Below are 18,575 nucleotides of genomic sequence, written 5' to 3' on the forward strand. Positions count from 1 at the left end.
ACAGGTCTGATTGGTTGTAGATGAGGTGGGAGGCTTGGGGGTCTGTAAGGGGCAGTGGGATTTGTGGCTCTGGTAGGGTGGGCTGGGGAAGGCCAGCCTGGGCTGTTGTGAGATTGGGCATTGCGTGGGGCTATCGGTTTGCTGGGGAAGGCTCACCCAGTGAAGAGTGTGCTTTGTCTGTGGGAGGGATCACAGGAGGCCATCTGGGAGCCTGGGAATGGGGGTTGTTGGACTTTGAGGGATGTCAGTGGCCTGATGCCAATGAGTCAGGTATGTCAGTGCTTACAGAAGTCACTCAAGAGGTGTCTGGTTCTCCAGTGCCTTTTCTGAGATCCCTGAAGGGATAAGGTCTTTCCTTTCAGACATTCTCAAATTTATTCTCTGTTTCTACTGGGTCTAGCTGTTTATCTTGCTATACACTTTTGTGTTTTATTCCTCTCTTATAAAAATGACTGTCTCTCTTTGAGGTCCAAGATCTGTGAACTTAGGAAAACATACCAAGATTGCCGCCATGAACCAAGTCAACATCCTGGTGATGCAGCCCTTGGACACTGCTGGGGTCTCCTGCTCCCATCTTTAAGGCTGCAGGGATGTTGAGACCCCATAACTCTAGGCAGATTGGCATAATAGGCAGGGACAGTGCAGTGCCCCCTGTTCAGCAGGAATTAGATATGGAAGGTGAGATCTTTGTCCCTGCCAATCTGTCAGGGGGGAATGTGGGGCCATCTGACATCCTTCAGAGTCCAGAACTCTCATTTCTGGGCTCTCAGGTGTCTGCCTGTGATCTCCCAGAAGATGGAGCGCATTATTTGCTGGGCATGTTTACCCTGGCAGGCTGATGGCCTAGGTGGTGCCTGTTCTCACGGTGACTAGGGCTGGCTTGTTTCAGCCCACCATGTCAAAGTTGTGGATCCCACCACCCTTCACGGACCCTGGACTTCTTGCCTCACCTACAGCCAACTGGAGACTTGTGCATGGGCCAGTCGGGCCCCTGGTGACCCTACCTTGTGGAGGACCCCAGCGGCCAGCTCTCAGTGCGTGCACGGGTACCTCTCATCTGTGTGGCCTGCTGTTGTCTATGGCAGCATACCCTAGTGAGCCCCTTTTCTGTTCTCATGCTTTGTCTCTGAATTCTTTGGCCAATGCACTGACATAACTGTGCTACCAACCGGCCCCTGTTGTGTCCCACAACAGTAACCAGCTCTGCCTCTGCCTTACCCACCCCACCCCCAACCCCTGCAGTCCATTCTCTACACAGTATCTAGAGGAGTTTTTATTATCAAATCATGTCCCTCCTCTACTCTAAGCCCTCTAGTGACTTGGACCTGGAGGTGGGATGAAGATAAAAATAGAAAGGCAGGGGTGGGGTGAGGGGGTAAGTTTGAGGTAGGAATTTTAGGGGTGGGGGAGAATTATGAAGAAGGGAATGGGTGTGGGACTGGGGCTGGAATTGGGATTGGAAATGCCACCTTGTGTGGGCATGGAAATGATAGGGTTAAGTGTCCAGATAAGGATGGGTTTGTGTTTTGGGGATCAGGTGGTTAGGTTACCTTTGGAAATTGATATGGGGTTGAATTTGAGGATTGGAATGGGCTGAATTTGGGTTTGAAGCTAGGGTTAAGGATGGAATTGGAGCCACAGTCAGGATGGGGTTGGGTTTGGGATGGGGGGTCAAGATGGCAGAAGGGCTCTGGGCTATGCCTCCAGTCACCATATGCCCATGGCCCAGACGTTCTGAAGCCCAGTTAGCTGCAAAAAAGAAAAGAAACAAACAAGAGAAATCCCCTGAAAGAACAATGAAACAGACCTCACCAGTCTAATAGACCGAGTTCAAAAAGAAGATAATAAAAATGGTAAAGAAATTAAGAAATATTATCACTAGAAATGCAGATCATTGTAACAGACTAGAAACTATAAGAACAATCTAGAAGCAATGAAGAGGAGATTAAATAACACAGAAGAACAAAATAATGGAAATCATCCAAGCAGAATAGCAGCAAGAAAGACGTGAGAAAAAATAAAAGCAACATCTGAGATCTATGGGCTAATATAAAGTGCGCCAACCTATGCCTAAATAGGGGTTCCAGAAAGAGAAGATCAAAAATGTATTTGAAAAAGTGATAACTGAAAACTTATCAAGCCTGAGGAAGGAAACATATCCAGGTACAGGAAGCAGAGAGAGTCCCAACAAGATGAACTTCAAGAGACCCACACCAAGACATATCATAATTTAAAATGGCAAAAGTTAAAGACTTCACAGGCCAGAAAGGAGTAGCATAATATATTCAAAGACCTGAAGAGGAAAAACCTGCAAGGATCCTCTAGCCAGTAAGATGATTTAGAAAAGGAGAATTTCTCAGACAAGCAAAAACTAAAAGAACTCTGCAATACTAATCTTCCCTAAAAGAAATATTGTAAGGTCTTCTCTAAATAGAAAAGAAGCAAGAATCTATAGAAAAGGCAATAGGAAAGGTAAATATATAAAAGGATTGACGTTCACTTACATAAGTCAGTACATAGATTTAAAAAATCATTTTGTAAAAGTGATAACTACAATTAACAGCAAAAGGATAAACATGAAGATATAAAATAGAACATCAAAATCACAGAATGGGGGGAGAGGGAGTATAAAAATGTAGATCTTTTAGAATATTTTTGAATTTACATGGCTATCAGTTTAAAGCAAATAGATACAGTTATGGGTTAATACACTTGAAAACCAGGTTAACCATAAGCCAAAAACATATAATAGATTCACAAAAACAAAAAAGGAACTCAAGCATAATACAAAAGAAAGCCATAAAGGAAAAATGAACAAAGAAGAACTACAAAATCAACTGGAAAACAAGATATAAAATGGCATTAAGTACATACCTATCAATAATTCAGTGTCAGCGCATTCTGGAAAAGGCACAGCAATAGAAACAACAAAAAGATTGTGGTTTCCAGGGGTTTGGGGAGAGGGTGGGAGGGAGGGAGGAATGAATAGATGGAGTAAAAGGGATTTTTAGGGCAATGAAATTACTCTGTATGATACTATAGTGGTGGCTTACTTGTCATTATGCATTTGTCAAAACCCATAATGTACAACATCAAGAGTAAACCCTAATGTAAACTATGGACTTTGGTTGATAATGTGTCTATGTTGGTTCATCGGTTGTACCAAATATGCCACACTGATGAGGGATGTTGAGGGTAGGGGAGTATATATGTGTGGATGGAGAGGGCTATGTGCCGACTCTGTATTTTCTGCTCAATTCTGTTGTGAACCTGAAACTGCTCTAAAAGAATAAAATCTATTTAAAAAAATTAAATGTCAATGGACTAAAAGTGCCAATCAAAAGAGAGTGGCAGACTGGATTAAACAAGAACCTACAATATCTTGCTTACAAAGGACTCACTTCAGGGGAAAGACAGATTGAAAGGGAGAGGATGGAGTAAGGTAGTTTCATGCAAATGAAAATGACAAAGCAGGGATAGCAATACTATCAGACAAAATATACTTTAAAAGAAAGTCCATAAAGAAAGACAAGGACATTATATAATGATAAAGGGATCAACATAAGAAGAGATTACACTTGTTAACATATACACAGCCAATACAGGGGCACCTAAATAGATGAAACAAACACTAACAGACACAAAGGGAGAATCTGACATGAATACAGTAATGGTCGGAGACTTTAACACTTCATTGACATCAGTAGATAGATCTTCCAGACAGAAAATCAGGCAACAGAGGTCCAAAATGACACAACAGACCAGTTGGACTTAATTGATATATATGACACTACAGTCTCTTCAAGTGGTATTGAGAAAGCTGAATAACTACTTGTAAATCAATGAAATTACAACACTTCCTCACACCATAAACAAAAATAAACTCAAAATGGTTTAAAGACCTAAATATAAGACATAACACCATAAAACTCCTAGAAGAGAATAGAGGCAAAATATTCTCAGACATAAATCACAGCAATATTTTCTTAGATCAGTCTCCCTAGGCGAAAGAAATAAAAGCAAAAATAAACAAATGGGATCTACCCAAACTTAAAAGCTTTTGCACAGCAAAGGAAGTCATTGACAAAACAAAAAGACAACCTACAGAATGGGAAAAAAAAAATCTACAAATAATGCAACCAACAAAGGGTTAATATCCAAACTATACAAAGAGCTCATAAAACTCAGTATCAAACAAACAACCCAATCAAAAAATGTGCAGAAGACCGAAACATATTCTCCAAAGAAGACACACATATGGCCAACAGGTACAGGAAAAGATGCTCCATATCACTAATTACTAGAGAAATGTAAATCAAAACTACAATGAGGTATCACCTTACACCAGTCAGAATGGCCATCATTCAAAAGTCTACAAATAAGAAATGCTGGGGAGTGTGTAGAGAATAAGGAACCCTCCTACACTGTTGGTATAAATGTAAATTATGGAGAACAGTATGGAGATTCCTTTAAAAACTGAAAATAGAGCTACCATATGATCTAGCAATCCCACTGCTGGGCATATATCTGGAAAAGATGAAAACTCTAATTCAAAAAGATACATGTACTTCAATGTTCATAGCAGCACTAGTTACAATAACCACATGTGGAAACAACCCAAGTGCCCATTTAAGAAGATGGGGGGGGGGGTGTGAGTATATATATACATATATACACAATAGAATATTATCTAGCCATAAAAATGAATGAAATATTGCCATTTGCAGCAATGTAAATAGACGCAGAGAATATTATACTAAGTGCAGTAAGTCATAAAGAGAGATACTATATGATACCAGTTATATGTGGAATTTAAAAAAATAATACAAATGAATCTATCTACAAAACAGAAAGAGACTCTCAGACATAGAAAACAAACTTATGGTTACCAAAGGGGAAAGCGGAGGGGAGGAGGGATAAATTAGAAGTATGGAATTAAAGCTACCAACTAACAGACATAAAATAGATAAGCAACTAATATTTATAATACAGGGAACTATATTCAATATCTTATAATAACCTATAATGGAAAATAATCTGAAAATACATATTTTTTCAGATTATTGAATCACTTTGCTGTACACCTGAAACTAACACAATATTGTATATCAACCATACTTCAATGAAAAAGTAAAAATAAACAATTTTAAAAAAGTGCATCTGTGCACTATTGTTTGTAATAGCCAAAACAAACAAAACAAACAAAAAAAACCACCAACCACCACCAAAATTCCAAACAGAGACGATCCAACACAAATATCCATCAAGAACAGAACAATAAAGTGTGGTGTGTTTGTACAATGGAATTATATACAGCAATGAAAATAAATTAGTGATAGGCAATAACATCAATGAACAAAATGAGCCAAATATGAAAGTGTATATGCTGTCAACTTTTTCTATTTGTGTATATATATATATTAGTCGAAAAACACACTAAACTAATCTATAATGTTAGAAATCCATACACTGGTTACCTGTGGGGACAAGATGGTTAGGGATTAACAAGGGACACAAGGTGGGCTTCCAGGATATTAATAATGTTCTGGTTCTTATCTATGAGGCAGTAAGGAACACCCTTATGATTTGTGCATTTTTTTGTCTGTACTACTTGTAAAAAATGAAAAAACAAAATACTTTTAATAAAATTGAAGGCAATGTTAACACATTAAATTTAGGCAATGGGTATATAGGTATTTGTACCACTACTTCTTGTAAGTCTTCCATTTGAAAATTATTAATAAAAAGTCAAAATAAAATAAAATTAGGATATGGCAGGAGGGAAGAGAAGAGGACAACTCTTGATAACCCACATGTGCTCAGAGGGATGTTTAATTACAAAAAGCTGGATAACATTGTCTAGCTCATGTTAGATTCATTCTTCCTAAAACAGAAAGGGTTGGAAACAAACCCACTTTTACTATAACCTTTGCCTCAAAAAATTCTACAATCACTACTGCTATCATATTACACAAAGGTATATCTACATTATTTAGTCAAATTAAAGGGCAAAGTTTTTCAGAGCGTTCAGCAGCTACCTAGAAAAAAAAAGATGGTCTTTAATCTCGCTATTTTAACCTATTAACATGGTATTTACTATGAAATACTTGCCCTGAGGGCCTTCCATACTTTGTTTCTGTTTTGTTAATTTCCAGCCATTAGATGATTAGTCGAGCTGATAAAGAGTAAACATTACTGTGTCAATCTAAATATCTGGGATATTAGAAATTAGCAGGTGACAATTTACCATGTAATTATTCTAACTTTAAAACTTTCATTGTGCTTTTTAAACACTGTTAGGAAACAACAGAGAAAAACTTACCTTTCCAACAAAGGGAACTAGATGATGTTCACACATGGAAAACATATCTATGTCCTTCACAATCACCATCTCATCGTGATCTTCATCAAATATAGCGTCGTTTAGGACATCTGAAATTAGAGGCTTGCTTTAGTAACGTTTCCAATTTTTTAGAAAGATAAAGAATAGAAAAGCTAACACTCTCTGTAGGTACATATATAAATTGACAGTCAACATAAGGATGTTAATCCTAAATGAAATATTAATGGCATGCAAATTAAAACTATTTTTCTCCCACCAAATGAACAGAGTCTTTTTTTTTCAAATGATGGAAAAAATCCTTATGATATAATATTACATTTAAAAACTGCAGGATTACTAATGTAGTCACAGCATAGGAGGAGAGAGGAAAGGAGATAAATTACGCAAAAGAGTAGGTATTTCTGGTGCTAGAAATGGGTCAGCTTTCACTTTCTTCCTTACACTTGCTTGTACCTAACATTTTCTCTATAACAGATATGTAGAAAAACATACCCAAGAAAAAAACGAATCCTTGGCTCTCTGACTTCTGAAGCTAGATCCAGATGCCCATAAACTTGACCTCTGTTATCAATCTCCCAAGTAATTTTGCGACTCTTCCAAATTTTTCTAGTTATTGTATGTAAGCATTAGCCTTATTCTAAACAGTTGCCTTCCTCCCTCCCTATGAAATAAATACTACAGCTTTTATGTGTGTGCCTGTCCAGACTGGCTTTGGGTGATGAAGTGTCTTGTTTAACCTGTGGACTCTGTCATATACAGACAGACATATAATAGACATTGAGAAACAAACTATTTTTAAAAACTGCGCTGATACCTGAACTTGGCAGGCTAGATACATTCAAGTCACCTAGCTGTGTGATTTCAAGGATTTGGGGATACCCCATCTACAAAGCATGGTGAGACAGAGAAGGGAGGAGATGAATAGTTTTGTAGCCACCTACTGCTGTTTCCTCTCGGAACGGCAGGCTGCTGAGTGAGTCACAGGGAAGATGTGCAAACGTCTACCCACACAGCCTGCCCTTTGGTGGCTCACTCCGCTGCTACCAGAATAGATGCTCACAGATACTGAGTCATCATTTAACCACAGTTATCATCTCCTGAGTCAGGCTACTCAGAGACACATTTGACTGTGTAGTAGAGAAGTCAGCAGTGTGGTAAACAAAAATGAACGTCTGGGATTTAGACATACAGGTAAACACGACACCCCTGTTAAAAGAGGCTGATAAAATCCAGAGAGAAAGCTGAGAGCTTTTCTTTAAGTAAATACTCCTTTTCCAAAAGCAGTTTTCTATTCTGAATACTCTGCCCTAACCTTCAGTTGTATTTCTGAAAGAAGTCCAAAAATAGATCCTTAGTGCTCCCCAAAGTATCCTGGAGTTCTATAAGAACATAACTTACTAAAATCTTTAGTCACACAAAGAATCTTCCTGAAAGCAAAAACAAACGAAAAATTATTTCTTAAAGAAAGAACAAAAAAGAATTGTCAAATACAGGAAGCATTCATTTGTTTTCTCTGACAAAGAATGAGAGCATCTCCACTCTATGCTCTGACAACAACCATAAGGCATGTATTAAATGCTGGCCCTCAAGTGAGGCTTATGTTAGCATCTGGCTCCATCACTAACTATTGTACCTTGGGCCAGGTACTCTGTGCCTCAGTCATTTCAGCGGTGAAAAGGGCATGAAAAAAGTGCTTACTTCACAGTGGTATCCTGAGGATTAAATGAGGTAATCCACCTGTGTTTAGAAATATGCAGGTAGAGTAAGTGGTAAATGAAATTATTACTATTACTATAATTAGGAGAGTTGCTAAACTGTGTCCCATGCACATGGATGTACATCAGAATTTAAAAAGCAGTAATCTGCTTCTAAGAGACAGACTACAGAAAAAGAAAAGTAGTAACTTTACCATGGAGAAACCTGGCAGACACTACTTCAACCAAGTGATTAAAGTTAACCTTACCAATAATAAGGCATATTGATATCATGTAACTTCTAATATAAGACTAGGAGAAGGGCACATCACTTCTGTGGTATTCTTCCCCCAAATCTGTAAGTGCAGTCTAATCACAAAACAAAGTGAGGGATATTCTACAAGATACCTAAACAAGTACTATTTTTTAAAGACATGGAATGACTGAGGAACTATTACAGAAGAGAAGAAACATGACAACTAAATACAGTGGGAAAACTAAAGTCCAAATAAAGCCTTGAGTTAACAGTACTGTACCAACATTAATCTCTTAAGTACTGATGATTGCACCATAACCAAGTGAGGAAGCTGCATAGAGAGTATACAGAAATCCTCTCTACTACCTTTGTCATTATTCTGCAAGTCTAAAATTATTTCAAAATTTAAAAAGTTTAAAAAATATGTAACAATGTCCATCAACTGGAATGTACAAGCAGTGGAGCACTTACTTAAGCAAGATGGAATAAATACTGATACTTATACTAACATGGTTCAGTCTCTGAAGAATTATACTAAGTGAAAGAAGTCACATGCATACACACAAAAAAACTACGTGAGATTCTAGGAAAATCATGCATAGTGATAGAAAGCAGACAGATGGTCTACCAGAGATCAGAGAGGTAGGAGAGAGAATTGGCTGCAAAAAGATATGAAGAAACTTTTTTGGATGATGGAAATAGTCGAGACCTTCGCTGTACTGGTGGCTACGCAAACTGTATGAATTTGTCAAAATTCAACATGTACAGTTGGTGAATTTTATTGAATTTAAGTTACACCTTAATAGAGATAACCTTAAAACATTTTAAATTGGTGTATTATACAACCTTTTGTGTCAAAGTCAAAAGGAGGAGATATCAATGTACATATACAATACCTTCAAAAGGAATCACTAGAAGAATAAGTCAAAAAGCACATAAAAATGATTACCCATAAAGGACTAAGAGAACAAGAAGGGATATGGATGGAAGTGAGACATCTTTGAATAAAATGTGTTATATAATTCGGACTTTGAAATCATGCAAATGTTTTACATATTCAAAACTCAACCAAAGAAAAAAGCGAGTGACCTCCATATGTCATGGAGTTTCGTGTGGTAATGGCACACTGATACATTGCCTATATCCCATTTCATTAAAATGGACCCAGACTATAAGCTTGACCCAGCCAAACCATTTTTCTTCAATAATGAAGTCTCCTTGCTATATTTATTTATGTTTTGCTCCAACATATCTGAAAGCTACCATCTGTGGCTAATAAGAACAAAACACTATCACAGATTGTTTTAATTTCCTGCCTGTTATCAGCAGCAAGGAGGTAACCCTGGAAACAAGGATTTATGGCGTTCTATTTCCTACTGTTGGTCATAACCAAAGGAAACCAAAGCCGCCTCCAAAAGTTAAAGACCTATCTATAACAATGCCACACACGAGAAATATAAAAGTATACCTTTCTTGTGTCATTAATGATTAAGCAGTGACAACAAATAACCCTGCTGAGAAGCCATCCCTCAAGTATTTTGTCCCTTCTGGAAAGTGCAGTAAGGCAGGCCTGCAATATGACCCGAAGTACCTATTTAAGCACCCTCTGAGGCAGGAGTTGACTCCTCCAATGGGCTTGTTAAAGACACAAATCACTGGACCCCATCCACACAGCCTCTGATTTAGAGGGCCTGGGTGAAAATGAGAATTTGCGTTTCTAACAAGATCCCAGAAGCCACTAATGCTCCTGGTCTGGGAACCACACTTTGAGAGCCTCTGTTCTGAGATATTCCATTCTGTGCTGCTACATAAAATCTTTATATGTTCAAAATGCTCCTACTCACACATCATAGGAACACAGACCTGTTTTTGCTCAGGTAAAAGGTTGGAGTGGGAGTGGTAAAAGGAAACTCCTAGGAGAGGTTCCCTACAAAAGGAAAATTGTATCTAATGAAGTTTCTTTTGCAAGAGTGATAATAGTAATTAGCACTATGCTGAATGTTTTGTGATCAGCACCAAAAATTAGAGATCTCTGAGGAAGTCAGAATTGCACAACTGAAGCATCTTCCTGGAGGACAGCATCAAAAGATAATGGAAGAAGACTTGGAACACTGAACATGTGTCTATCCTAAGGGACAGGAAAGAGAACTGGGGTCTGCCTACTGGTTTTAGAATTAAGAGAGAACAAGAGGCAGAGAGTGAGACCTAAAAAAGGCATTAAATCTTTTTGCTCTTGGCTGGAATTAAATCAGCTCAAGGGGTTAATTAAGATAAGCCCACCTGATTTAATGGAGAAAGATCTGAATCACCGTCCCAAATCTTCTAACATCAGAGCTGCCCTGACTAGCATACAATACTTACTTCACTGCACCTTCTGGTACCACTGCTACGTGTAGTAATTCCTCCCAACCTTGAGGCAAGTGTTATAGCTTAAGGCTTTGGGGTTTCCACACAGTACCCTCTATGCCATGCACACAGTCAGAGTTAAACAGAGATCTTCCATTTTATCCAATTAATATGTCAGTCTTCACTCTGTGATTTACTTTCTTAAAATAGAAGAGACTCCAAAGAAACTCACGTGGTAAAGGGAACATAAGAATTCTTATTGCAGCATTATCAGTAATACCAAATATTAGGAGTTTAAATGTGCATCAGAAGAACAATTACACCATTTAGATAGTCATGCAATAAAATAGGACCCAGCAGTGAAAGTGAGTGTGTCTGAGCTGCATTTATAATTTCCCAGAACAATATCCAATGAAAAAAGCAAGTATCAGAAGCAGAAGATACGTACAGTGATGAAATAAAAATTCATATTTTAAGGCCAGATAAGAAAAGTTTAAACATAAATTTTTCTCTGTCCATTTGGGCCTCCTCCCTTCTCTCAAGTGGGTATTGTGCCTCTGCATTACACATTAACCAGACCTTCCCAATGGCAGAAATCCTGCTCAGCTAAAGAGATCTTCTGATGCCAGCCTTGTAACTCCTCAGGAAGATAACATGCCTTTCTCAACCCTGTAAGGTGTCACGATGATGCACCACTCACCCTGTACAAGCAGATATCTTTGGTGAACATTATGTAAAATGCCAACATATCATTTCCCTTAAAGATAGTGACTGGTGCAGAACAGACTGGTCAGATGACCTGGGGAGATATTGGGCACCTAATGAAAGTTCTTAGCCTGAATACTTACAACCTTATGTTACATGGCTGTATTACTTGTATTCTGCCTATTTTACAGGATTTTGTTTCCTGAATTACCAAATGTGTGCCTGAGCCTCAGATAAAATTAATGATGATTAGGCAACTTGAAACAATTGGCCAAATATATCATCCTGTAAGAATAACTGCAATGGTATAAGTCTAGATTTGGGAAGAAGCAACAGGAGGGAACCATTTCCTGGACCATAACAGAGTAGTAATACAGTTCAGAAACTTGACTACTGTTAACAGGACCTAGTCCAGTAACAGCACATTGAGTGGCCTATCAATGAAGTCCTTGCTTAACCTGGTAATGAGCATTCCTAGCACCATGGGACAAATCAGTCATGAAATGCCTCCCAAAGCTTGGTCTAAATTAAGATTGAAAGGGATGGGATTGTAAAATAAGTAATGTTGCCTACCATCCAGTTCTGCAAGAATCAAGTGACTATCCACTGCAATCGCTGACTTACAGTACACCCTGAAAGGAATTCACGGGGGGAAGATCAGGATGAGGCCCTCTGTGGTCTAAGAAAACTGGCAGAACTGGCCCTCCGTTAGACATTTTCAGGAGAAAATTCTGTAAACCCAGTTTCTTACATCTTCCCATACTTAGAAAAGCACTAAAACCATTGACTGAGATATCCCTTCCTTGTGAATAGCAGTAACCTTCTACCAAGATGTGTGCCTGATTGCATATACCCTTTCGTTAAAAGCACATACATAATGGTCTCCCCTCTTACCTCTTTGGAACAGTTCTCAGAGTTATCTGAGAGACTATCTCTGGGGTTATACTTCTCAGGTTGGCTCAAATAAAAATGTCCATTTCTTTCTTAGATTGACTATTGATTAGTTTTTTCATCAATGACAATATGATCCATTTAAATGAAGTAGAAACATACTACCTGCTGTTTGTGGACATACACATAAAATGAATAAAAATCAGCATGAGAGTAAGAAATCAAATTCAAGACAGTGGTTAACTCTGTAGAAGGAGGGTAACAGGATCAGAAGAGGATAACTATGAGCTTTATCTGTATTTTTAAAACAATTGTAGAAAAATATTAAGGTTTGTTAAAATTGAATGAATTTTGGCTTAACTAGTTCTTTATACTTTTTCTTGTATATTTGAGACATTTCATTAATTAAAAAAAGATTTTTTAAATTGAGGTGTTCTTATACATGCTGGTGTTTTGTTTCTTCCTGGGAAAAAAAAAGAAAGCAAGCAACTGAGGTTACCTTTGCACAGAAGGACTGGGGCTAGAGGAGGATTACACAGGAAAGACATAGCCTGCTTCATGCAGTACTGCAAACTCCTTCAGAAATCTCCCTAAATCACACAGTGCAATTAAACAAAATCTTCTGCCCTGAGTGTGACATTGAAACTTCTGGCATTCTATTTCCTGTTTGAAAAACTTGTCCCATAGTAAAGAGTAATGTTAAAGCAAATGAAAAGGGAAGAAAATCACTATCTCTGCTTTCACTTCCATTGTGGTAATACATCTCTTGTTAGTACTTCCAACACACAGATTTTTCCACTTAACAAAGACAGAGCCAACAACTGTAAAATGGCCAAAATAAGCATGAACTCAAACATTACACAGACTGACATAATGGCAGAAACTAAGATGACTATTTTATTTTTTTATTGAAGTGCAGTTGATTTACAATGTTAGTTTCAGGTGTAAAAGCGACTCAGTTATACATACACATACATATATTTTCAGATTCTTTTTCATTACAGCTTATTAAAAGAAACTGAGTATAGTTCCCTGTGCTACACAGTAGGTTCTTATTGTTTATTTTATATATAGTAAAAACTAAGATGACTTTAGACACCCATTCTACCATCTGCTGGAGTAGGCAGAGCTGCTGCACAGCTTTGATATGCTCCATGAACTTATTTCATAAACGCCAGTTTGTCAGCTGAAAAGATCCCATGCATTGCAAAGAAAGTAAAAGTTTGGTTATTTTGGAAATTTTCCTTCAGTCCTTGGCAGAGACAAATTCCCATGTTGCTTCTAAGCAATTAAAATACAGCTAAGCCAACATGCATGGACCTTGAGGGCATTATGCTAAGTGAAATAAGTCAGACAAAGACAAATTGCATGATCTCACTTATATGTAGCATCTAAAAAAGCTGAACTTGTAGAAGCAGAGAGGGACTGGGAGGGTAAGAGATGGGGAGAGGTGCTCAAAGAGTACAGACTTCCAGTTAGAAGATGAACTGCTTGTTTTTATTATAATTGCTTTTTAAATTATAATTAGCAATATTGTATTACATATTTGAACTCTGTCAAGAGAGTAGATCTTGAAAGTTTTCATCACGAGAAAGAAATGGTAATTATATGATGCGATAGAGGTATTAGCTAACACACGGCATTAATCACATAGCAAGATACAAGTGTTATCAAATCAACACATTGCACACCTTGAATTTATACAGTGTTGCATGTCAATTATATCTCAATAAAGCTGGAAAAAATACATAGCCAAGGCTACTGAAATAAATGTGCTGGCTGCCTTCCAAATAGTATTGATATGCATATTTCATTCAGCAAATACAGTGGCAGTGAGCTATTCCCATCCTCTCAACTTGTCATAAATATGACATCTGTTGGTGAGAGACGTTTCTTTTTTTAATTTTTTTAACCATTTTTTAAGTTGAAGTATAGCTCATTCACAATGTTGTGCTAGTTTCAGGTGTACAGTAAAGCACACAGTAGTTTAAGAAGCAGAATGGTAAAATAGAAGGAATGAATTAGAAGAGTCCAGAGACTTGAGTTCTCTTTTGAGCTTTGTGCAGACTGTGACCTGGACTGCAGAGTCCTCACAGGTAAGAGAATGGTTTTGAAAAAGGAATTCAACATGACTCCCAGTTCCTGCCTTACACAGCTCTGGGGGTGTTGGAAATCAATGCCAAATACCACAGAACTACCCTCCCACCCCACTGGTCAGCTTTTGGGACATGCATACCAATGACTAGTAGCTTTCTGTACTGTGATACAGTAAAGTACTTCTTTTAAACTATTCAGATTTATTTATGGATAAAACTGAAGGCTGCCAATCATATACACTATTAACGCTCAAAAGTTATCGAAGCCAAAGAACTCTCAGTTTCAAGGCTAGTTACAAGGCTATTTAAGGAAAGAAACAGAGTGTATTCAAGGAGCCATTAAAAAAATACACACTTGTCAATTTTAGTTTCTTAATTGGATAATTTTGTATATCTTTCACAATCCAGCTGTTAAACTGAAAATGGAATTTACAAAACAGATGGTGGTAACAAGGTCTGGTTCACAGCAATTCTAAAGAAAGAACACACTAATCTGATAAACTATCCATTTGCTTCAAAAGCCTTTAATAGGCTCATCCCTTATCATCCTACTTTTTCTTGGCGCTGTGAGATTTCATACTGACAGATGTTATGGAACCATCTGTAATCTTACCCAACAAATAAGTACCAGCAGGGTGTGCAGGTCTCCATCATTTGTGACAAATGATTAAGGGACAAGGGATCATCTTTTAGAACAGTGGCTCCCAAATATGGCCAATCATAGGGAGCCTTGGAAAATAACAGCTTCCCAAGCCACCCTGACAAAGTCTAATTCACTGGGTGTCGAGGGGATCCCAGGATTATGTCTTTTAAAAACCCAAGTCATTCTGATAACCAGTCAAGCTGGGGGCATAGGCTTTTGAGGAATGAGAGAGGATGAGGGTTGAAAATGACCCACTACTGGCTCTAATTTGCTGTTCAGCAAGGCTGAACGGTAGGCAATATAATTCCTCACCATAAACCCTCAGTACAGTCACCAACTCAGAGGGTGACAGCTCCCGAGGAACACTGTGAGCTCTTCACATCAGCTGGGAAAGGAGGCTTGGAAACAGAGGCTGATGTTGGGGGTGGAGTGGGCCATAAGGGAGAGACAAGGGAAAGTAGCTGGGGCCAACTGCAGAGCAGAAAGGACCATGTGGTCCAGCGAAAAGTAGAGGAAAGAGGACCTCACACAAGAAAGCTGTATCCATATCCCAGAAAAATCAGCCATTTGAAAACCATTTGGGCCCTATAGCCAACACACTAGAAATCAGTTTCAAGGACAACACGATCGAGTTTTCATAGGAAATCTTGTACTGGTTTCCAAGCTGGACACAAATATGTCAAACTGGGACCTCAAGAACCTTAAGGTCTGAGGAAATAAGAAGGCTGTGTATAAAAATATTTGAAGAATGGCTATAGCTAGACTACAAAAGCAATGGGGGTTGGGGGGAGGCATAAAGGGAAAATTATGAGCTGGGAGAAGAAATACAGCTAAATTGAAGACAAAGATTTGAGCCAAACCCTAAGTATAGATAGGAGGAAAGGAGGAGAGGTTTTCCAGAGGAAGGGAGGTACCATGTGAGATGAAACACAGAGGTGGGAAACAAAGAAAGGAATAGTGCACTGCCTGAGTGGGTCATGCACTGGGCAGAAAGCAGATTCTCTTCTGTTTTAGAGCATTTTTCAAGTTAAAATTTTCATTTAGTTCATGGCTTCTTTCAAGCCACATTCTGCACTGGTCAAAAGTTTTCATTCCCATTTGACAGATGAGGAAACTGATACTCTATTTGGAAGCACAAGGTGCCTGCTGAAGAAGGACCAACTGTTAGTGTGAGAGCTGGATTCTGACCCATCCTGGGACTTCCAGATGAGAGGCTGATCACCAGCCACCAGAAGTCTGCACCTGTCAAGCCCAGGGGATGGAAACCCAAATCAAGACTTGCTGCAGCCATGGGGTGACTGGGCCTAAAGTCAATGACAGGAAAAGAAACAAAGACAGCAAACCTGATTTTTTTTTTTTTAAGAAAAGTAAAATTAGTTATAAACATGGAGGCTGGAGGAGAGGAAAGGATCCAGCTAACTCCAGCCCAGAAAAGCAGCTAGAAAGAGTGGCCTCATATGCATAGGCTACTGGAGCCCAAAGGTGGTGCACATCGGTCACAGAATACTGTTCTACCAACCATTTATTTGACTTATATGCAGGAAAATTCAGTAATTTATTGCTACTTTGACCTTTACTTTTTAAAATCAAACTGGAACAGTTTCAGGGGAAAGGAGAATCCCATTAAATCTTCAAACTAATAAAAAGCCTTTTTTAAAAAAAAAAAAAAAGGAACTTCTGTATAGAAGTTTATTCTAGGAAGCCAGTAAAGAATTGCTTTCAAACCGACTAGAGTCTTAAAATCTTCAAGATCCAAATACTGACAGATAAACAACAAGGACCTACTGTATAGCACAGGACACTATATTCAATACCTTGTAATGGCCTATAAGAAAAAGAATACGAAAAGGAAAAAATATATATGTATAACTGCATCACTATGCTGTATACCAGAAATTAACACATTAGAAATCAACTATACTTCAATTAAAAACAAACAAAAAGATCCAAATATTGTGTGTCTCCTGGTTGTGGTATTACATGAAGAAAACAACATTCCTGCTAAAAATGTTTCCCCTGAATTTAATCAAGGCTTTAGACCTACTTCCAGTTTCCAGGAATATGAGGGACTGAGAAACAAGTTAAATCATAAGAAGGTAACAATCACAAAAATCTCAAAGGACAGGACAGCTGACAATCTGATAAAGGGGCGGGGGTGGTAAGAGGAACTCAGTAGATTAAAACAACCATAAAAGGCAAATGTATGGATATTGAGTGGGTCCTAGTTTGAACAAATCATGAGTAAAAGACATTTGGGACAACTGGGGAAAGTTAAATGTAGACTAGGTATTTAATGATATGAAGGGATTAATAGTTAATTTACTAAGGATAGTATAAATGGTCAAGAAGAAAAAACACTTTCTAGGGTGACATTTCACCTCTAAATACCCGTCTCTGATTTGCTCTCAGTAAAATAATAGACCATGACAGTATGGCAAAATGCTAATTTTAAATCTGGGTAGTAAGTATACAGCTGTCCCTTATACAATGTTGTCTACTTTTAGTGTTTGAAAATTTCACATAATAAAAAGTAAAACTGAAATAAAATGTCATGATCCTAACAGAATATCAGTTTTCTTGGTATTAACTGTTCTACCAATTCCTCTTCTAATTGATATGAAGCTTAATTAATAGACTAAAACCTCAAGTGCTAATATGACTAGCAACTGCTTATTCTTCTTGGAGAAGTATCTACAATATTCCTGAGGGGAAAGCTTTAAATAAAGGCTTTGTCCAATCAAAGGGGCTACAGGTTAGAGGACCACTGACCCTAAAGAACATACCAATGAAAAACCTTTTCAAAAATCTTCGTCACAAGAAAAATAAGAGACCTGTTACCATAGAAACTATCTGTGTAGCTTGGATATTTCAAAGGAAAACAGCACCTCTAGCAATAAAAGAAACCTGAGGTCCTTGCTAGGACTGCATCTGTCAGCTGTTGAAATCACTAGTGAGCAATGAGACAACACTGACAAGGGTGCCCAGACCACAGAGACCTTGGTGTGACAATTCAACTCTAGTCCAACTGCCTCTCCCTGCAGACCAGATCCACAATAGTCTTGAAAATGACTTGTGTAGGGTCATAAACGAGTTAGTGTGGATGCTGTGACTAGTCCAGCCTAGTTGTTCTTCCCATTATACTAGGATAAATCTTTGTTAACACACTAAGATAGTTTAAGAAACACCAAATAGACCCTTAGAATTATATCAGCGATCATTTCTAACACACTAAATATGCAGCAGAAAGACTTGTCTCCCTCTTATAAACTACTTCACTTGTAAAGGGCCACCCTCAAAAAGGCTCAATTTATTGTGGTGGAAAGGGGATAGAAAGAAAGAGATGGATATTAAAACAAAAGGAAAAACAGCAGGAGATAAGCTTGGCCTCCACTGAGGCAAATCCTGAAGGCACTAACAGCTGGAGGCTGTCAGCTACCTGCACCTTACCCTTATGGCGGAAAGGCAAGTTGTTTCTGATGGGCAATTAGAGTGGCACACCTGCATGGTTGCCTGTACCTTAAAAGCAGCACTTACATCTTGAAGAGGGTGGTCAGTTAGAGAGGTATGATCTACTGCAGCTCTACCTTTAAAGCAGTCTGGA

The 18,575-nt window shown here is 38.3% G+C and overlaps 1 protein-coding gene across 1 annotated transcript in view; it reads right to left on the bottom strand.

The window, feature by feature from the left end:
• The window catches only part of GCH1 (GTP cyclohydrolase 1), a 48,191-nt gene that overhangs the window by 15,296 nt on the left and 14,320 nt on the right, over positions 1-18,575 (bottom strand). The window contains exon 2 of the mRNA XM_006180853.3: positions 6,323-6,432. Within this exon, the coding sequence (XP_006180915.2) occupies positions 6,323-6,432 (110 nt within the window). The remainder of the gene's footprint in view (positions 1-6,322; positions 6,433-18,575) is intronic.

Source organism: Camelus ferus, chromosome 6, assembly GCF_009834535.1.
Source record: "Camelus ferus isolate YT-003-E chromosome 6, BCGSAC_Cfer_1.0, whole genome shotgun sequence".
NCBI lineage: Eukaryota > Metazoa > Chordata > Mammalia > Artiodactyla > Camelidae > Camelus > Camelus ferus.